The sequence below is a fragment of the Amblyraja radiata genome, chromosome 13, assembly GCF_010909765.2.
Source record: "Amblyraja radiata isolate CabotCenter1 chromosome 13, sAmbRad1.1.pri, whole genome shotgun sequence".
Taxonomy (NCBI): Eukaryota; Metazoa; Chordata; class Chondrichthyes; order Rajiformes; family Rajidae; genus Amblyraja; species Amblyraja radiata.
In genome coordinates, this window is record NC_045968.1 from 21,208,365 (window position 1) to 21,230,997 (window position 22,633).

Genomic DNA, 22,633 nt, shown 5'->3' on the forward strand with positions numbered 1-22,633 from the left:
AGAAAACATAGTAAATCTAACAGTAATACCTTTGAGTCGGAAGCACGATCTTCTGCAACTTTGCAAAACATTTCACTTTCAGAATCTGTGATTATGGATGTTACAAAAGACAGCGGAAAATTCATCAAACCATTGGATGGCATTTGAAATTTCAGGTTGTACACACATCTCACTACGGAAACACAGAGTTCTTCCATCAGTTTGTTTTATATTTGCCGATATATTTTTATTACACTTAGGGGATCAATTGAAATCTGTGCAAACTGTGCACATACACAATGTGCATCACTGAAGTCTGGTTTATTTTTCTTGTCAGAAGATAAGACACAAAAATCAGAAGTAACAGCAGGTCAAACAGCATCTCTGGAGAAAAGGAATAGGTGATATTTTAGGTCGAGACCCTACTTCAGATTCCAGGAGAACTTTGTCAAAATAGGCATACCTTGAGGAAATATTGCCATGGAGCAGACAAAATATGTAGGAAGGAACTGCAGATGCTGGTTTTAACCGAAGGTAGACACAAAAAGCTGGAGTAACTCAGCGGGTCAGGCAGCACCTGAGAAAATGAATCTGTGACGTTTCTGGTCAAGACCCCTTTTCAGTCTTTACTTTGTGAGGTGTAGGTCAGCATGTGAGAGATGGAAACAAATGAAGCACAAGAAAAAACAAATGGAAAAAATAAGAAAATCCCTTTATAGCAGACACAACAGAAAAAAAAGTTACAGAGTTACAATAGATCCCAATGAATCAATTAATGCTATGAGTGCCCAAGAGGATGCTCCAACATTTGACACATATTCTCGTCTAGCACTGATTTTGTTACTCATTCCACTTCAAATTCTTATTGAAAACTCGTTTTCAGGTAATATTTCAAAGTACGGTGCAATTTAGATAGTTCACACACTAAGCCTCAGGTTGAACCAGATATTGATCTCCTCAAAACTTTTGGTTATCACCAAGCAGATTATGTTAATTTCTTTTTCACTAAAGTAAACTTCTGCCCTCTTGTTCTGCTGCCCATGATAACAGAATTATAATTTAGGTACATCTCAAATAAAATATGCTGTATTACACATTAAACAATTTCCTTACCCATGTTGTTTCTAGATTGCAGAATTAAAATATATTTGTTCCCCCTTATCAGTATATGATGCTCTTTAATTTCTTCCCAATATACATCAATAAAATGCATGGTGATAAAAAATTAACAATATTTCATTACACTGGTCATTTAAAAAATCCCAATCGTTTTTTTTACTCTACAACCCCAAATTAACCAATTGAGTTCACGGATTAAAACAAATGTTGATATCAGTGTTTTGTGTCATCATTTCAATTGCTTTCAAAATTCTACATCAGTGTTGCTAATCACAACTCAAGAGACAAGCTCAAGGGACTCTCAGCTAATAACTAAAAAAGACATGGTCCTAAAATACCACTGAATAACTGAATTAAATTGTCTGTTCTGGAGGAATTGGAGATCCTAAATCTTTTCTTGTTTTTAAAAGCAAGACTAAAGCGATGGGCTATTGTAGGCGCAAGGTAAGTGAAACATATCACAAGCTGTCAAAAGAAATATTCAGTGTGGGTCACTGCAAATCTCCTAAAGATTATATTAATCTGCTTTGGATTTAAGCAAACATCTCGTTGATGGTAGAAAATTTAGGAAAATATATTTACAAGTCACCAGTTGGTCAGCAGAGTGAAAAGGACATATGGTGAAACCTTCCATGTATTTAGACAGGAGGTGTTTCAGAAATTTCAGAGGAAGGGTGGGATTTTGTAGGCTACTGAGTTTACATGTCTCCCTCTCACACTGCTCAAAGTTAAGGAATAAAATCTAGCATGTATGTTGCTGTAGAAGAGAAAGAGGTTGATTTGTATTTTACACATTACAATTAACAGTCTTGCAATCATACAAAACATTGAAAAAGCTTTTCCAAAACCAAAATTCAGAATCATAAATATACCAAAGTTCACATTTCAGCTGTAGAATCCTGAAAGGACAACAGCCAAAAAAAATTGCAGCATTTAAACGTTGCTATTTATTCATGAATGGAACATCTCAACTTTGAGAAAAGTCTATGCGATAGCACTGGCATAGACTGGACAGATCCTTCTGTTATAATATGTGCTCGAGACCAAAAAACATTAGAGGCAGGTCAATTTTTGGTATGTTTCATATCCAGTCTACTCAGTCCACCCATAAGCTTTTCAATCACCTGGATGTTACACACTTCTTATTGAATATGATTTGAAGTATCTCGATTTTTAATGAGCTTAGTAACTTTCCCTGTGGACACAGTTACTGCAGAAATGTGTAACATTACTACTTCCCATACTAGCTTCCTTCAGTACAAAGGTTAGTTTTAAATTCTGACTCACACCTACTAAGATTTCTCAGTCATCTCCTTTGAGCAACATAAAAATACAGCTTTGAACAAGAACCACAATTTGCTCACAGCAGTAAAAAAAATGTACGCTCCTGCTGGTGATACCAGTCTACCCCCAGGTTTTTACATTATCTGTATAGTTTAGACCCAGTCAGCACATCATTCAGAAGCTAATGTAGACTAATTTTTGAAACACTTGTCCATTAATATGCTATCTTCTCAAAGTTTCAGGCTCTTGGATTCAACCTCCAACATGCAGAGTCTCTTCCCTTTACAGTATAGGAAAACAATCGCAACACACAACGCAGAGTGCAAAAATTATCAAAACAAAAAGAATGATTACTATAAGTGGCAGTCAACACCACATTATGTAATTAAGGAATGCTTCAGTTAATGTTTTACATCAGGGAGGGTATTGAAAGTGTACAGTTCAGCTTCTGTACATTTTTGCATCAGAAATATCCATGCTTCACTGAAGCACATAATTATGGAAATGCTTTTGAAACAATGTCAAGCCTCAAGGCCATGGTGAATAGTTCATGTTCTATTATTGAAATGGTATTCAATGACAGCAAATTTCAGACTTGGGCCAAAAATATATATATATTTTTTTTTAAAGTAAACCAGTTCAGGTTTGTCCACTAGCTTCAGGTGATATTCTCTACAGTGAAACATAAGAAATTCCTTCCATAAAGTGTATTGCCGACACAGCAATATTCTACCCTTGGACTTATCAGTCTATTATAGTGATGATATAAACAGCTGCTTCCATGTAATTCTTTTCAAGCATAAATAAAGAATTCTCTCCCCCAGTTACGCTGCCATGAAGTGGGGTTAACAAACAAAAAATCCAGAGAGCACTAAATGCAAACACGTATGCATCATAGGAGCAGTGATTTGTGCAATGAAGGGCACTTTAAGCCATTTATGGAGACAATAATTTGACTGCTGATTATGCTGGAAAAATACAAGAGCAAACTTGCACATATTGAGTGCTTGCACTGTGAAAATTAGACTGGAATTACACAAACTGAAGCCTTCCATTGTATGCCTTTTGGGTCATGAAAATATTCTCGATTGTAAGACAGAAAGCAACAAATACTACATTACCAATAAGCTCCACATTCTAAAATGTATACATTAAACACTCAAACAGAGCTGCATTTCACACCTTCCAGAGCATAACTGTTTTCAATAGTAAAAAAAACGAACAAAGTAATCAACCTATACCTCAATTTAACATCCCATAGCGCATGTTTGCATGGGTTGGGGGAAGGGAGGGTAAATGAATTATAAGCCACATAAACATAGCACTGACTAACCAAGATAATTTGAGTACAGGAATATGAAAATCAACAAACTGAATGATTGTGTGATTTTATTATTGGGAATTTAGATCATCCTTGTGATTCCTTTCTGTCCTATACTCCCTTTCGACAAACATGTGGAAACAGTCAAATTTTGCATGATTTTCTTTGTCCCTGAGGTGAATACCTATACATTTTCCAATGATGCTTGCATTCCCATTGTTTTACCTGTCTACAGAACTGAACCCCATTTATACTTTTTTTTTAAAAACCAACACCAACAGTACATTCTCATTCCAGTCTTGGATCGTTGCCGTACTTGAATATTTCATTCAGGAAGAAAAAAAGAACAACTCCTTGAACAGAGTTAAACTGGTCTCACATTCACAGCTTAAAGCTCAGTATGTGGGTCATGACCTGCAAAAGGAAAGAGAAGCCAAAGGTTAGCGCTCAGCAACTCATGAGACTAAAATGCTTATATCCGTGATGAAAATGAATCCAACAGAATATCATCACACTGCCTGTTTCCACAATGATTCTCGCTTCGCACAGTTAAGTCTCAATCCATGTGTAGGGAGGAACTGCAGACGTTGGTTTACACCGAAGATAAGACACAAAGTGCTGGATTAACTCAGTGGGACAGGCAGCATCTTTGGAGAGAAGGAATGGATGACAGGCAGCATCTCTGGAGAGAAAGAATGGCTCCCATTCCTTCTCTCCAGAAATGTTGCATGTCCCGCTGAATTACTCCAGCATATTGTGTAAATCTCAATTGAGATTCGTATCTAGAATGCCTTCCCAGGAATTCTCCTTGCCACACTGAATTTCCTTGATTTATACATACTTTCAAAGTTTTATATATAACAGGACAGGTAATTTGTTATTTTGCTGCAGGCAACCACCAGTAAATGTATTACACTTTTGGATGGGTTACAAATGTTCAGACAAGAAATCTAACCATTATGCACAAAGGTCATTTTTCACATTTAGAAAAAAACTGTCATTGTTTACTAATGTGAAAAAACAATTGTGATATAAAACCTTTGGTATGGAACATGCACATGTTGATTTTAATTCCTTATAACCTTATGGCTTAGTATTTTTTATCATCAGTTTTTCTGAATGCCTTGCAAGTACAATTTTCATCAAAGCATGTGCATCCCCTGCTGTAAACATTCACACTGCTAATGTCTGCTTTCTGAATCAAACATGTCAAGATCTGGAAGAGTAGACTAATATGTAGTTAACCAACTGTCAGTGAATCTAACCGAGTGCTATAATTCCCTGTGATGAGTCTGGAACATATTTATATGCAGAGACAAGAAACCCAGCAGATGCTGGAATTTGGAGCAAAAAAAACAAAGTGCTGGTAAAATTTTGTAGACATTTGGGTTGTAACTCTGCATTGGGACTGAGGTTGATGGGAAGCCTGATAGAGGTATATAAAATTATGAGAGGTATTTTAAAAAAGGTAGACAGTCAGAACTTTTTCCGCAGGACGGCATTATCAAATACTAGAGGGGATAGCTACAAGGTGAGAAGGGCAAAGGTAAATGGAGATGTGTGGGGCAAATTGTTTATATATGTGGCGAGTGCCTGGAGCACTGCCAGGGGTGGCGGTGGAGATAAGATAGTGGCATTTAAGAGACTTTTGAATCGGCACATGGATGTGAAGGGAATGGGATGACACAATTATATGCAGACAGATAACATTGGTCTTGGCATCATGTTCTGCACACACATTGTGGACTGAAGGGCTTATTTCTATGCTGTATTTTTCTATGTTCCATGTTCATGCTGCCTCGGGAAAGTAGCCAACATAATCAAGGACTATTTTCACCATGGTCATTTGCACCTCCCCTCTCCCATCGGGCAATAGACAGAAAAGCTTGAAACCATGTGCCGTCAGATTCAGAAACAGGAGACACAAGGAACTGGAGATGCTGGTTTACAAAAGCAGACACAAATTGGAGGACCAACTCAGTCAGGAAAAGGATCCCGACCCAAAATATCACCTATCCTCCAGAGATGCTGCCTGACCTTGCTGAGTTAAGACAGCACTTTATGTCTCAATTCAGGAACAGCTTCTTTCCCACTGTTATCAAACTACTGAATGGTTATTTCATAAGCTAAGGGTATAGTCTCGATCTCCCAACCTACCTCATTGCAGCGCATGCACTTTAAAAAAAATCTGCACTTTCTCTGTAATTGTAATGCTCCAACATTTTACCCCCTGGGAATTTTCTCTTTGTACTACCAGTTGTGCTTGTATGGCTTGATTGTACTCCAGCATAGTATAATTTGACTGAATAGCAATCATACAAATAGTTTTTCACTGTATCTCGATACAAGTCAAAACAATAAACCAATGCGAATACCTGAAATTGGAAAAATCAATGTCTATACTCTGCATTGTGGAATACGCAGGTGGAATAATATATTGTGTTTGGCTTCTTCCTGACAGTGGAGAAGGCTGAAGACTGGCAGGACAATGTGGGAATTGCAAGGGAGCTGAAACGTATGCTACCCAGAGGTCTGGATGGTTCTTGCAGACAGAGGACCGGTGTTCCTCTGAATGGTCACCCAGTCTACGCTCATCTCGCCAATGCAGTGGAAGTCACATCAGGAGCACCAAATGCTTTAGATGAGGTTGGAGGAGTTGCGTGAGAATATTTGTCTGTCCTGGAAGAGCTCTTTGGGTTCCCAGATGGTAGAGAGGAAGGATTGTTTTTATGTATTGGAAAGTTAACCCTAAAATTTGACTCAAAGCCAATCTAAATTTAATATATGCCTTCAATTTAGTTCATGCTTATTTGAGTGAGAACTACCAAAAATACATTTTGAGACTTAGTCATGAATACTTACTTTTAACGAGCACAGAAGTTGCAAATTATTAAAAATAGAAAAAGTGCTTGAGTGACTCAGCAAGTCAGGCAGTTTGATGCTGCCTGACCCACTGAGTTATCTTCGGTATAAACCAGCATCTGTAGTTCCTTCCTTCACAAATTATTAAGAGTTATTATTTTAATGTTCTTTCTAGAATGTACGTACTGACTCTAAATTGTTTCACTAATTTTGAAAAGTTTTTTATATGTTAAAGTGCATACCAGCCTCACCTTCTGTTCTGGTATGAGTCTGTCCGTTAAATTTTTCCTCTTGAAAGAATTTCTGGAACTGTTTAAGCTCTTGATCATACTCCTGCCATTCAGGAACAATTCTCATAGCTGCATCCAGTTTGGGCTCTTTAGTCATTGGGTTATTGCACTGAAAAGTCATAATAAATGTTGGTCACAAGAATTTTACGTAATGATAAAGAACCAAAAATACAATAAGGAATTTAATTAAATTAATGAAATTCGCTCACATAGACATATAGGATGTGACCATCAAAAACCCAATTTTACACAAATCCGACCCGTACCTATTTTATTCTCCTCACATTCCCATCAACTCCTCCCCAGATTTACTACTCAGCTGCACATTGGAACCAATGGTCCAATAAATGTACCAACCTGCAAGTTTTTAGCGTGGGGAAGGAAACCGGAGCATCCAAGGGAAATCCACAGTCACAGGGAAAACGTGCAAATCCACGCAGACAGTTACCCAAGGCCAGGATTGAACTCGGGTCACTGGAACTATGAGGCAGCAGTTCTACCCCTGTGTGCCTGCAACTTGTTGCACTGGTTTGGCAGTATGGGAACAGTCTCAAATGGGTTTATCTACTGACACGTCTATGCAAACATTTATATTGTATACTGGCCTCCTCTTAATAGACATAATATGCATCTATATCAGGATGTAAGCCCGCCCTTTCAGTATGATGCTCCACTATGTGAAAAACTCAATGAATCAGGTGCTATCCCTTGTGCAACAGGAAATGCCAAAACCCCCCACAAAACATACGTTTTACGTTAATAATGAGCTCAAATGGCTTAGTCTCCAATCCAATCATGCCACTTTCAAATTCTTCCATCATTTAAAAACTTCAGTAATATCTACCTAATGTTGAGAATATTTAAAAAATGTTTTAATTCTTTTCGTCTTTTCTGGTAACGGAGTTCTTAAAGTGCCATCAGTCTATTAACCCTCTCCCCATTTGATGGGACTACAGTGGAATACTATATTCAGTCTTCAAGGTGTGACATAATCAAGGGAAAGATAACTGAAATGTTTGTTTTAGATTTAGTTTCTCAGGCAATGTATCCAAAACCCTATTTACCTCCACAACAACCTTGTGAGCTTTTGAGGAATTCTCTGCAAATTCTTTGTTTGAAGTATTGACAGCACACACATTCATACATGGTGCATCATGGTACACTGATCTTTATAAAAAGATCTTGGCAGAAATGAACCCATTTTCGATTAAATCTGGATCTGTTATGAAAGGATTAATTCTGGTGTTTCAGTGAGCAGCAGATATTCTCTCGTGCACCTACCAAATCAATAGTTTTAGCTTTCTTCTTGGATGCTTCATCACACCATGTCTCACACCACAGCCAGTATTGTGGAAGGGATTTAATAGGCACTTGATGGATCATGTTGTTAGGCAGATCCTGTAAAACACATTTAACAGAAAAAACAAAGTAAATAATTTTAAGCAGTTGTTGATTATTATGGATTTCCACATCTTTAAATTAATAAGCCCCATTAATTAAGAATACTTTGATTTAACTTTGTTTACACTATAAAGAAAATCTGCTGTTGCCCACGGAAAAGTTGCACAGCGTGACTAAAAGCATACCAGTCATCACTCCAAACCGTGCTTTCTTCAGTTAACATTTGCGATTTTGAAATTTAACATTATTACAAAAGGCTATCTGAGAACACAAACATTGTTCGCCTATTCTGTGCTGACAGTCACAAGGTATTCATCCAGAAACTCATCCACGTCCCCTTCCTCAACACATCATCGTTTTGGTCCCAAATAGACACCCCTCTTTTCTTAGTTATCCTTTTCATCTACTTTAAAACAACTGGATTTGATTTTATTAGCCAATGTTTTTAATGCCAAGACCTGCTGGTTCTCCTGGTTGCTAACTATTTTAAACTTGCCTTCCCATTCCATACTGACCTTTTCGTCTTGGGCATTCTCCATTACCAGAGAATGGCAACACCAGAAACTGTAGGAACAGCACCCCATATTCTGTCTGGGTAGCCTACAACCTAATGGTATGAACTTGAATTTTCCAATTTTAGTAGCTAACCAACAAACAATCCTTTTTTCCTCCCAGGGGACTTACCACTGGTGATAAGTGGGTATGTGAGGGGTGAGGGGTGGGGTTGTTTGGCAGATTGACAAAGGCTAGATTGAAAAGGAGACTAAAGGATGTCAGGAGAGAAGAAGAGGTGTGAAATGTAAAGTCAGAGGGTGGGTTATAGGTGGAAGGGTGGTATCCACCCAGCCCTGCTACTCTCATCAGTTCTCTCTCCATGCACTCTCTGCCATGTGCCAGTATATTCTGGCCCTCAGTCACTTCCCGCTGCTGCAGGCCTTTTTTTTGTCATGTAGTAACCCCCAATCCTCCTCTCTTTCCCATGGTCACCAATCACCCTGGTGTGCATACAGTTCTCCTATCATCTCCCACGCATCCCCACCCTACGCCCTGTCACCTTGCTTATTTCCCCTCCTAAATAAAACACCTATCCCATTCCAGAGTTCCCCGTTTCCCTTTTATAACCCCCCACTTTCCCCTTCCATCCACATCTCCCTCTGACTTTACATTTCGCTCCACTTCACTCCTTAGCGGACACCGTTTTGTCTCCTTCTCTAACTTTTGTCACCTACTCCACCCTTCTGCCAAGCAAACCCCTCCTCAGCCATGTCATCCTTTTATTTGCCAGGAGAGCCAGAAAGTGATTGAGTAACTCAACAGGTCAGACAGCATCTCTGGAGAACACGGATAGGCCATGTTTATGGGTCGGGACCCTTGTCCGGCTTTGTCCCACCCACACCTCTCTTTTTCAGCTTTCACCCCCTTCTACAATTAGTCTGAAGAGCCCAATCCAAAGTATTGTCTCCCCCACCGCCTTCCTCTACCCCCCACTCCCTACCTCCCCCCTCCTCTCCCTCTATCCCCCTCCTCACCCCCCCCCCACTTTCCCCTCCCTGCCCCCCTCCTTTCCCTTTATCCCCCTGCTCCCCCACTCCTCCCTATCCCACCCCGCCCACAATGAAAATCGTGATTTAAAAAAAAATTAAACCTCCCCACTATCCCACCCCCACAATGAAAACCGCAATTTTTCTTTAAAATAACCTAAACACAATGTTAGCTATTAATGAAAACGGAAGAATTAGATTGAAACTGAATTGTTTTTTATTGCGATTTTTTATGTAAATGAGATTCGGGATCCCATTGTGACGTCATTGTGATGTTGAACACGGCTGACAGGCAGGGCAAGTGGAAAAGGGGTTTGAAAAGTGATTTTTGTAAAGTTTAAAATGACAATAACTTGTAAAATATAACATCTTTTCATTTACATCCCAGAACAATGGTGAGTAAGGTGGGCCAAAAATTGTAGCGCTATCGTGTACCATTTTGGCGGGGTTATGAAACATCATGCATGCTCACGCATACAAACAAGCAGAGAGTTTTAATAATGTATAGATGTGTAACTTAATTCTCCTGCAATAGTAATAATTTCCATGTAATTATTCCAAAAATTGTAGAGCCAGAAACGGCCTCTATGGCCCATTACATTAATGCGATTTTGTTCATTCCATTTTCGCCACATTGAGCCTTGACTATTTAAGTTATCTATTTGGCTCTTAACTGTAGTAACTGTAAACAATTCATCCACCTCCTCTAGCACTACATTTCACAAATCAATCACTTTAACACTCCTTCCTCTCACCTTAAATCGCTGTATTCTTGTCTTTTCTGATATCCTTACCATGGGAAATAGTTTTGAGTATCTAGCCTATCAATGTGCCTTCATAATCTTTTATAGTGTAATCAGGTCATCCTTCAGCCTCTTTCAATCCAGGGAAAACAAGCTGTTCCATCTCACCTCCGCAAATAACTGAAGACCTCCAATGCATGCAACACACTGCTCAAACTTCTCTGCACTCTTTCCAACACAGTTACATTCTTTCTATAGTATGGTGATCAGAACAATGCTTTAAGTGTGGCACAATGAGTGTTTTGGTAAAGTTTCAACATAACATCACAATTTAGATATTCTATGCTCCAACCTATGAAGACAGTATCCATTTTTTAATGTACATTTTACATTTTATAATCATCCATCTTCAGCATTAATTGTGATCTTCATCGAAAAAAAGTTTAAATATCACACACATGAAATTATTTTAATCCTTGTTTGCACAGTCAACATTTTCACAATCTGCCTTGCTGGTCAGCTAACTTGCTATTGCTGCCGCTGGATCCCCAACAGAAGGCACCTGATTGCAAATCATGTAGGGAACGTGGGAGATTCATGTAACAGGGCCCGCTGATTCTTCCCGAGCAGGTTTCTTGGAGGCATGTGATAAATTTAATTGACTGGAAATTCTGGGCGCATGGGTCTGCCCATGGAAACCTGCATTGAAGACATATCTGTGGCATGCTGCCATCATTATAGTGTTGAAGTATTAGGGCATCAGTTTTCAACTGGCTTATGTTGGGTCTCGAGCATTGAACTAACTCCCTAACTAAAAATAGATGAACAATTATTTATCATTAATCCACATATCCTCCAAACCCACTGCAGTAATGGAAAGATTGAATTGTTAAATTAACCTCAATATAATCAGCATTGCCTGAACTAAATGGCACCAGCAGGCTCAATCAATAAATTCTTCAATTGTTCAACAGGTTGCCCAAGGCTATGACTTCTTATTTATTCCAGGAATTTTATTGACGTACCCTACAAAGAGGCAGGCATAGCTGGGGCTCATGCAAGTGTCCATAGCTACGCCTTGGATTTGGAGGAAGTGGGAGGAGACGAAGGAGAAGTTGTGGAGGGTAAGGACCAGCTCTGCTAGGCGGAGGAGAGTATTGGTAGATGGAAATTGGTTGGTCTGCGGTCGAGGAAGAAACGGAGGGCTTTAAGACCTTCCTGGTGGGGGATGGAGGTGTAGAGTGACTGAACATCCATGGTAAAGATGAGGGTGTGGGAAATTAATCGGTGGTACATAACCAAGGACAAACAATGGGTCTGCCAGGAGAGTTCTGTTTGTGGATTTTGGGGAAAAGATAAAATCGGGCCGGGCCGTGCGGGGCTGGGGAACGACAGGCATTAGAGCAGGGGCTGGCAACATGCGCCCCCGGGCCGAGTGCGGCCCATAACCCGAAAACATCCAGCCCACAGGCGTATTTTTTTTTCTGTAATCATCCGGCCCGCAGACTTCCATCATTTCCCGCATCTCCCGGTGACGCAAGGAGGCCTGCCCTGGAGGCCGCAATGGCGGAGCCGCCGAGCGCATGTTAATCTAAAATTGTGTTTAAGATTAACACAATTTAAGTGGAGTGGAATAGGCCGAGCCATGCCACTCTCGTAGCGACTGCACCGCAGTGCCTGCCACCACTTCGACCATGGAACGGTGTAAAGTGGGAAACGGCTGTAAAAGGACAGCGTTGCTGGGGGGGGGGGGGAGAAGAGTTCCTTTCCACAGCGTGTAGGGAGTCTGGCCCAGGTCAGCACGGCCTGAGCTGGCACAAAGTAGCAAACTTGGCTGGGCCGCCAAGGGTAAAGTTGCGGGGAGGGCAGGAGCGTTGAGAAAGAGGGGGTAGGGGATCATGCCAGCAACTCATTCACTCACTCAGTTGCTCGGGCGGCAGCGGAACAGGCCGCCACCTCAGCGCCTCCTGCCGGCCCGCACGTCAGCCGGCCACGGTGTCCTTCGGCACAGGCGCAACCGGTGGAGGTGGTGGTTGGTGGGTAGCTATTCGGTGGAAGGCTAGCTGCTCCCGTCTTGAGCTCTCTCTCTCCCCCTCCTACCTGGTTAGCGTGGACGGGGCCATTTACAGACGCAACCATCAACATCTCCTTCCAGTGAAGGAACCGCATCCTGTGACTCCGCATCCAGAGGTTTTGCGTTTTGTGTACCCTCCCACTACCGGGCCGGCTGCTCCACTGTCAGAGACTGTGCCCCCCGCAGCCTCCCCACGGCGCTCAGCGTCTAGCTCATCTATTTCACCACCTCCACCTGGTGGGTCCCCGGTCACTTTACCGGTGAAAGGAGATGCGGATTCGTACCGCACACATGCCGGACAGGTCAGTAGGCCACCCATTAGATACGGTGATTTTGTGCAACTATCTATACTTCCCTATATGCGCTATTAAAGTTCCGACTATATTGTTTAGCCACCATGTTTCCACGTGTCTATGCTTCATTTTGTTTCTACAAGGAAAGATGTAGATTGGTTATTTCCTACTAACCAATTTTAGTGCTTGTTAGTAGTTGCTCCGGCTAATATGCGATTTATATTACCAAGAGCTTCCCTACATAATTCAGTCTGAGTAGCTGCTAGTTACTGTAATGTCCTGCAGACCAATGCTGTAAGTGGATTTTACTAAACATGTGTTATATCTTGCCGTGCGTACGACTCAACTCATTACAGTTGCCGACCCCTGCTTTAGAGGGGAGAGAGCCGGAAGTAATAAAATCAAAAATGGTGTGTGATATACAGGTCTGGTGCGCGTCTATTTTCTGTCACAGATAGAAATACAAGTTTCATGTCACAGATGTGATTCTGTCCATGGAGCAATATTTTTGGTTGTACATATGGGCAGGAGAGTTAGAGAAACAGTTCAGACTTCAAAATTAGATGTAGCACAAATCTCATTATGATTTATGAAAATGAACTACCAAATGATACCTTTCAAGTGGCGTGCTCTTCCATTAAAAAAGCCCAGTGAAGTACATGCATTTTCAACATTAATTTCCTCAAGAGAAATGTGAGGTAAGATTTTAATATAAATTAATAAAATCAAATTGCTGTGAAACTAACATGCTGAAGCTTATATCAATAAGCCAGAAAGAAAATGATTTGGCCACCTTTTTTATACACACACTTGTGGGTTAATATAAAAACATTAAACAATGCCTATCGCATTAAAGGTTGTATTACATCAAAGTGTTACAGTGTGTGAACTTGAATTACTCATTGTTAGTTTATAATTAAAAATTGTACAATTTGATACATTTAGGAGAAAAATCCATTTCTCAAGACATTTAATTAAAAATAGAATTATTTTTCCTCGTCTCTGCTGAGATTGATTGCCTTGGCAGGGGCATTTTTTTTTAAACAATTGTCTCATTATGTCGGGGGAGAAACAAAATTCAGACTTTGCTCCTTAAACTAATTGCTATTCCCAAGTGGAAATTCATGTGGGGGCATTGAGTAAGAACTGGAACAGGCGAGCCTGTAGAGAAGCTACTGAGGTTAAATAAGAAGAAACGTGCTTGGCTGAAATACTAAATCACACATGGGAATAAAACCATATTATGACAAGAGCTAGTGTCCAAGTCCTCTTTCTTACTATTCTAGTGTGATCATTCTGTAATTGAATACCAAATCCTGCAGTTATCCAATGTGGCACTTTCAGATTTTGCTGATAGGACAATTAGACAAAAAAAAAATCATGCCCTCCCTTCATGTCCACAAACAATAATGTATTTCTCAAAATTCTAAGTAGTTAGCTTCAAAAACAAAAGCAAGTATTCCCCTTGGGACCCTATCCTACACACCTGAGCAATTTACAATCTTTAGCAAAGCCAATTAACCTACAAACCTGTACGTCTTTGGAGTGTGGGAGGAAACCGGTGTATCCAGAAAAAACCCACGTGGGCACAGGTAGAACGGATAAACTCCGTACAAGCAACACCCACAGTCAGGATCGAACCCGGGTCTCTGGCGATGGAAGGCAGCAACTCTAGCGTTGAGTCACCATGCTGCCCTTCTTTGGTGTATGACTAAGTGGATTAACATTGGAGTACACCACAACTGTGCTGAAAGTTGCCTCCAATAATACACCAATAAAAGCAAGGATACAAACCTGGTCAAGATTGGACAAGCTGTTGGGGTCCTGACTGAGACCCTGGTATTGTCCTCTGAGTCGATCACCAGCAGCAATCTTTCTGAATTTCTTCAAGTCCACTACGTACAAGGCACTAAACAGAGAAGACAATAAAAGTGATTTCAATATTAAAGTAACAGCACTATTGTCTTGATGACAGCGCAAGTCATTTTACTGCCACATAATACATATTTTAAATTATTGGTCAGATTAGCTGAAGTAAGATTTAGTGGCCCATATTTTAATGTGGGTCAGAGACTTCTATTAACAACACTTTCCTTGCACATTTAGATTTTCAATCTTTTTATGAGATCAATTGAGCTTAACGGGGTACACTGATAACACAATAGCAAAATAAACTACATCTGGGACCAGCAGAAACAAGGTGTCTCTTTAACCAGACAATCCAAAGGACTATGAAACTAACAGTGCACAGATGGAGAAGGAATTGAAGAATTTAGTGCAGAAGTACAGATAGGGGAAAATAAAGGGATTGGTTTGAGAAAGGGAAATGAAAAAGAGCAACAAAATAACAATTTTAACATCTCACAATGTGGTATTGAAAGTCCATGTGTAGAAGCTAAATCGTGACCCCCAGATAATTTGCATGTCACTAATAGATGGACAAGATTTCACATTATCTATTGGACAAATGCAGAAAGTTCAGATCTTTAATAAACTTCAACGATGAGGCAGATACTGAAACAATTAGTATCTGACAGTAACATGGATTGCGGCATTTAACCTTACATTTACCCTTGCTTTGCATTGCTTCAATACTGGCAGGTCAATAACAGTGAACACCATTTACTTTGACAGCAAATTATTTGAAAAAAATCATTGTTTCAAAACCAGTCTTTATTGTTTGAAAACATGTGGTGATGTTTGTTTACCTTCTCAAAAGGAACTAAATTATTTTTGAAAGCTGTGTAGTTTAGGGTGTGATTTATTTGTGGTGCTTGCGACTGATGCAAATGCCTATTTTATTTTTTGTTCATTACTTATTCATATTTGCTAACATTTCATTTTATTTTATTTCTATTTGGCAAATACTGCTGGATAATTCCATTGTCTGAGATTGAGCACAAAAGTCACATTTAAATCGCGCAAATGAGGGACTGCAGTTTTTTTTTTAAATAGGACATTAAACCATCAGTGTACTTCAAGTGAACATAAAAGATGAAATGGCCACCATTTTGAAGAATAGCTGTTCCTGGTAACCTAGCCAATATTTATCCCTCCATCAATATTGTAGGAACAAATTAACTGGGCATCACTACAATGGTGCTTATGGGAGCCTGTTGTGTATAAATTGGCTACTGTATTTCCTACAGTAGATCAGGAGGTCCACTTTATTTAAGCAAGGAGTTGGAACATCTTGAAATAAGAGTCATTTTAGCTTCATCCTTTAAAAAACGTTGGATGTTTTTCCTTCTTTAACTATCCCACAAAAAATACCATTAGGAATTGATTGCACACTGGGACGTTGACCATGACAACAAGAGGAAATGCAACTGAGGGTTCCTGAAAACCTGTGTGCCATCATCATCAGGGATCCACACCACCCTGCCATACTCTCATTTGCCATCCAGAAGAGGTATGGGAGTCTGAAAACATGTGACTTCCAAGTTCAGGAACTGCTTCTTCCCAACAACCATCAGACTATTGAACACTACAAACAGTCTTAGTCACACTAGGGGTCTTGTTTTGCTAATATTTGCCCTAATATTTGGGTTTTATTTATTTACTGCTTATTGTTTGTATTATTATATTATCTACTGAATATTTTCTTTACAGACATTATGCTGCTGCAAGTAAGAATTTCATTGTCCCATTTTGGTACAGATGGCAATTAAACATGCTTGACTCATGATTTACATAGTTTAAGCAGTGCCGCACTTTATCACATGGTGGCACTACAACTCCTTGGAAAAGATGTTGCATTTAACGCGATGCAAACCTAAACCAAGATTTAGCAGGTAATAAAGCCAACATATCAGTGAAGTGATGAGGAAGTGGTATGTTACTGAGGTACTGTCTTTCAAATAATTCACTAAATCAAAATCTAATCTGCCCACGATTACCTAAACAGTCAAGATTTAGAAACACATTTATCCAATTTGGTGTATAAGATCAATGATATTCAGTTGCAAAATAAAACTGAGCACATTTCAAATGCGATTTATTATCTATGAAATACTTCCGTATGTCCTCAGAAAATAATCAGCAGCTTGTAACTAGCAATAACATAAAGATTGGAGTAGACACTGCCCCCATATAATCCAACCAAGTTTGGTGTGGCCTGCTGCTGGCATGAATGCCTGAAATTTGCTAATTGCCTCCTTTAGTTGTGGCTAGTTGACAAAGGCTTTACAAGTGGCCATTAGTCACTCTTGGCCTCAGATTTCACGTGGGATGAAAACGTATTTTGCACAGGGTGCATGAACTTCCTCAGGATCCATCCAGTTAAATGGGTAGTGTGGCATAAGGTATGATGGGATTTGGTCCCCACCCCTGAAACTGTGGTGTTGCCATATGTTTCCCTGAAGGCTGTATAGATTGCTGGGAACTTCGAAGGTTCCCAGCAATAAAGTACCTCGGGGATACTAGTCACCACAGGCTGCTCATGCTCCTTGACCTGGTGCATGTACAAACTGAGAATTTAGTGAAAGGGCAGGGTCTCATGTAAGAAGTGGAAGAACATGAATAGGAACATGGAACATGGAAGAACATGGATTTAGAGGGATATGGGTAAAAGGTGGGCAAATGGGACTGGCATAGAAGTGCATCTTGGTTGGCATGGACAAGTTGGGCCAAAGGGCCTGCATCCATGCTCCACAACTGTACCTACCAGTGGTTGTCCAGGTATGTTGTTTTCTGGAGATCCTTTGGTATCACCAGGCTTCTAAAAACTTGCTTGATACATTGGATGCAGCTGAACATTGTGTTAGACATAGTCACCATGGACAAGCTGTTGCTTTGGGCTCTTTTACACTTTCCATCTTCTTGCTTTAACCTATGGAATGCTTTCCCTCCATTACCCAGGATATACATCAACCCTATTTTGTATTCAGCCAAGAAGCAGAAGAATTTCCACAAAGAGCATTAAAAACTTAAGGTAAATTTAATCTGTAAATAAGGAAACCAAATAAAATCAAATTATATTATCGTGTCACCAACTAGTCGGGGAAAGCCGTGCTTCCCCCATAACATCTTATTTCCCATTGAGCAATGTCATGATTTCAAAAATATGTTAGATAGCTGTGCACGTTGTACTGAAGACGATGGGTGAAATGTTTACATTAAACATATGATGAATGCATTGTACCATAATTTTGTTAAGGTAGCACATTTAATGGGACCAGCTATGACATGGATTTGCCCTTGCAAGTCTACAGATGTTTCTGTCTTGCAAACTGCCGAGAGTTCATGGAGGGAAACTGGACTTTTGGGCCCCATGGATGAGGCAAACAACTGTGTATCTAAAACCAATTAGACTGAAGGATTTTGAAATTATTTCTTGCTAGTGATTAATACTCACTGCATGATTAAAAGAGAACCTGAACAGTAGTGAACATTTCTTAACTTTCCACTGCAAGTCCAGTTACATCTTATTTATAAAAACAGCAGCCTCATGTTGCTTAAAGCATTTCAGCGAGATTGTCAGCAACACAACTCAAGCAGCAACCTATGAATTTTTGAACAACAATCTCGAAAGCTGTCCTGACATTTGCTCTTAAATAACATTAGTTTTGAAGTCTGAAAATCTGAAGCAAGGCTTCTAAAGAAATAAATTGTAATAACCACTCAGAAATGTTAATCCATGATCATGTTTCACATATAACAAAGGGTCAAATAGAATTGCTTGTAAATTATTTTTATATTTACAATACATGATAGATTACAACAGAGATTCATAGGTTTAAAGGCCAGACTAACTGGCAAATATATATTGAAGCAGCTTACTTCAAGCATACTTCCATTTCCATGTGTATTAGTCGATCATAAGAGTGTTTATTTGGTTCTAGTTTCTAGTCAGAGGTATGAGTGAACACAAGAAAATTTCCAATGTAACAGACAGAATAGGAATTACTTGATGTTTACACATACAGCACCCTCCATAATGTTTGGGACAAAGACCCATCATTTATTTATTTGTTTAAGAAAGAACTGCAGATGCTGGAAAAATCGAAGGTAGACAAAAATGCTGGAGAAGCTCAGCGGGTGAGGCAGCACCTATGGAGCGAAGGAATAGGTGACGTTTGAGGTCGAGACCCTGCTTCAGACTGATGTGGGGGTGGGTGGGGATACCGCTGGGGTGTAAACTACCCAAGCGAAATACGAGGTGCTGCTCCACCAATTTGCGGTGGGGCTCACTCTGGTCATGGAGGAGGCCCAGGACAGAAAGGTAGGATTCGGAATGGGAGGGGGAGTTGAAGTGCTGAGCCACCGGGAGATCAGGTTGGTTAATGCGAACTGAGTGGAGGTGTTGGGCGAAGCCATCTCCAAGCCTGCGTTTGGTCTCACCGATGTAGAGCAGCTGACACCTAGAGCAGCGGATGAAATAGATGAGGTTGGAGGAGGTGCAGGTGAACCTCTGCCGCACCTGGAAAGACTGCTTGGGTCCTTGGATGAAGTCGAGGGGGGAGGTAAAGCGACAAGTGTGGCATTTCCTGCGGTTGCAAGGGAAAGTGCCAGGGGAGAGGGTGGTTTGGGTGGGAAGGGACAAATTGACCAGGGAGTTACGGAGGGAGCGATCTCTGCGGAAAGCAGACAGGGGAGGAGATGGGAAGATGTGGCCAGTGGTGGGATCCCGTTGGAGGTGGCGAAAATGTCGGAGGATTATCTATTGTATGTGACGGCTAGTAGGGTGGAAGGTGAGGTCAAGGGGGACTCTGTCCTTGTTACGAGAGGGGGGGGGGGGGTGGGGAGTGAGAGCGGAGCTACGGGTTATAGAGGATACCCTGGTGAGAGCCTCATCTATAGTCCAAGAGGGGAACACCCGTTCCTAAAGAATGAGGACATCTCCGATGCCTGGTTTAGAACACCTCATCCTGGGTGCAGATGCAGCGTAGATTGAGGAATTGGGAGTAGGGGATAGAGTCCTTACAGGAAGCAGGGTGGGAAGAAGTGTACATTTCTTATTTATTTATTTGCCTCTGTACTCCACAATTTGAGAATTGTAATAGAAAAAAAATCACATGTGGTTAAAGCGCACATTGTCAGATTTTAATAAAGGCCATTTATAAAATGTTGGTGTCATGATGTAGAAATTACAGCTGTGTTTATACATAGTCCCCCTATTTCAGGGCACCATAATGTTTAAGACACATGGCTTCACGGGCGTTCGTAATTGCTCAAGTGTGTTTAATTATCTCCTTAATGCAAGTATAAGAGAGCTCTCAACTCCTAGTTTTTCCAGTCTTTCCATCACCTTTGGAAACATTTATTGCTGTTTATCAACGTGGACCAAAGTTGTGCCAATGAAAGTCAAGGAAGCCATTATGAGACTGAGAAACAAGAATAAAACTGTTAGAGACATCAGCCAAACCTTAGGCTTACCAAAATCAACTGTTTGGAACATGTTCAATGACCACTGTCCGCAGAAGACTTCATGATCAGAAATACTGAGGCTACACTGCAAGATGCAAACCACTGGTTAGCCGTAAAAATAGGATGGCCAGGTTACACTTTGCTGAGAAGCACATAAAAGAGCAGTCACAGTTCTGGAAAAAGGTCTTGTGGACAGATGAGATGAAGATTGGCTTATATCAGAGTGATGGCAAGAGCAAAGTATGGAGGAGATGAGGAACTGCCCAAGAACCAAAGCATACCACCTCATCCGTGAAACACGGTGGTGGGGGTGTTATGGCTTGGGTATGATTGGCTGCTGAAGGTACTGGCTCACTTATCTTCATTGATGATACAACTGCTGCTCAAGTAGCATAATTAATTCTGAAGTGTATAGACACATCCTATCTGCTCAAGTTCAAACAAATGCCTCAAAACGCATTGGCCGTAGATTCATTCTACAGTAAGACAATGATCCCAAACATACTGCTAACGCAACAAAGGAATTTTTCAAAGCTAAAAATGGTCAATTTTTGTGTGGCCAATTACCCGATCTGAACCCAATTGAGCATGCCTCTTATATGCTGAAGAGAAAACTGAAGGGGGCTAGCCCCCAAAACAAGCTTAAGCAGAGCATCACCAGAGAAGACACCCAGCAACTGGTGATGTCCATGAATTGCAGACTTCAAGCAGTCATTGCATGCAAAGGATATGCAATAAAATACTAAACATGACTACCTTCATTTACATGACATTGCTGTGCCCCAAACATTATGGTGCCTTGAAATGGGAGGAACTATGTATAAACACTGCAGTAATTTCTACATGGTGAAACCAAAATATATAAAAATGGCCTTTATTAAAATCTGACAATGTGCACTTTAACCACATGTGATTTTTTCTTTTGGAAATCTCAAATTGTGGAGTACAGAGGCAAATAAATAAATGCTGGGTCTTTGTCCCAAACATTATGGAGGGCACTGTATAACAACATTCTCACCTCATCAAACTAGTATTTAGTGAAGACTTGGGAGCTGTTTTGACAATAATGGGGTATAAATTAAATATATTTGTCTTAGCTGCAGTTAACAGAAACAATCGTTAAGAAATGTGTTGTATTAAATGGATTTAACAGCTCAGTGCACATTTTGAAAGCTTCTAGACATCTAGAAGCCTGAAAACAGATTGAAGTCATGATCATGCTTTCAATAAGAGCACTGATAAGATACTTCGATTTATAAAAGGAACTCCATTGATACATCCCAATAGGTTCCACAATGGTATGGAGACTGCACAACATTATTGATACCTGCTTACTCTCTGACTGTCTCGCATGTAGACACAAAATGCTGCAGTAACTCAGCGGGTGAGGCAGCATCTCTGGAGGGAAGGAATGGGCGACGTTTCGGGTCGAGACCCTTCTTCAGACTGATGTCTCGCAAGTATATGGCTTTGGTTGTATCTAGACACAACCATGTGTTGCTCATGGTTGACCATGGTTGATCAACCAGATGACACATATATGAAGCTCAGGACTACTCTACCAAACAAGACCTATGAAAGCTGAAGGGGAGAAGGTTGAGAGCTTCAAGTTCCGAGGTGTAAATATCAGCAACAATTTTCTCCTAGAATAAAAAAACAAATATAATACGATGCCAATGTCACACCTTATGTGGTACTTTCTTCCCTGCAGATGATTAGCCCAATAACCTGATCTCCAGAACCGATATCCATCCATTTCCTTACGACTCTCACAGAAAGGAGTATACCCATAGGGAGCTCCATCAAGGTCCAAATCACGCAACTCCTTTAAATCAGCACGAACTATCTGTGAGAAAAAAGCTAATTAATCAGCAAAGAGCCTTGAGATTCATTATGCATTAAACAGAAAATAACTGGGTTCAACCATTCCATGACCCTTTTATGATGTTAATGATGCTGTTGAAAGTAACAAAGACATTGCAAGAAATTAAGTGTATCTTATCAGTACTATTTCAACTTCCATCATTATGAATATGATTGAGAATCACTTTACCTTGAAGCCTCTTTGTAGGCAAATACATTGCGTCAATGTCTCAGACACTATTATGGATCCATCTACATCTAAATTAAAAGGTCACTGCAAATTCTCATTACCTGAAAGCAAACTGTAAACACTCTTAATGGGGCTTTAGTGTGGAGCTCAGTTCAGGAATTATATTGGAATGGATTCAAATGGAAAGCAATTTATTTGAATTATTAAAATAATCCTGTTAGATAGCTCTTTAATTGAGCCTTTCTCTCCCACGTTTCCAAGAACTGGACACAAAGGGGCGGAAATCTGTTTGGCAACATGCCTTG

The 22,633-nt window shown here is 40.3% G+C and overlaps 1 protein-coding gene across 2 annotated transcripts in view; it reads right to left on the reverse strand.

Annotated features, from left to right (window-relative positions):
• Window positions 1-670: 670 nt before the first annotated feature.
• The window catches only part of uggt1 (UDP-glucose glycoprotein glucosyltransferase 1), a 106,625-nt gene continuing 84,662 nt past the window's right edge, over window positions 671-22,633 (reverse strand). For both annotated transcript variants that reach the window (XM_033031404.1, XM_033031403.1), the window contains 5 exons: window positions 21,961-22,121; window positions 14,702-14,816; window positions 8,137-8,253; window positions 6,817-6,964; window positions 671-4,117 (listed from right to left, as the gene is read on the reverse strand). In XM_033031404.1, coding sequence (XP_032887295.1) covers window positions 4,092-4,117; window positions 6,817-6,964; window positions 8,137-8,253; window positions 14,702-14,816; window positions 21,961-22,121 — 567 coding nt within the window. In that variant the 3' untranslated portion in view covers window positions 671-4,091. The remainder of the gene's footprint in view (window positions 4,118-6,816; window positions 6,965-8,136; window positions 8,254-14,701; window positions 14,817-21,960; window positions 22,122-22,633) is intronic.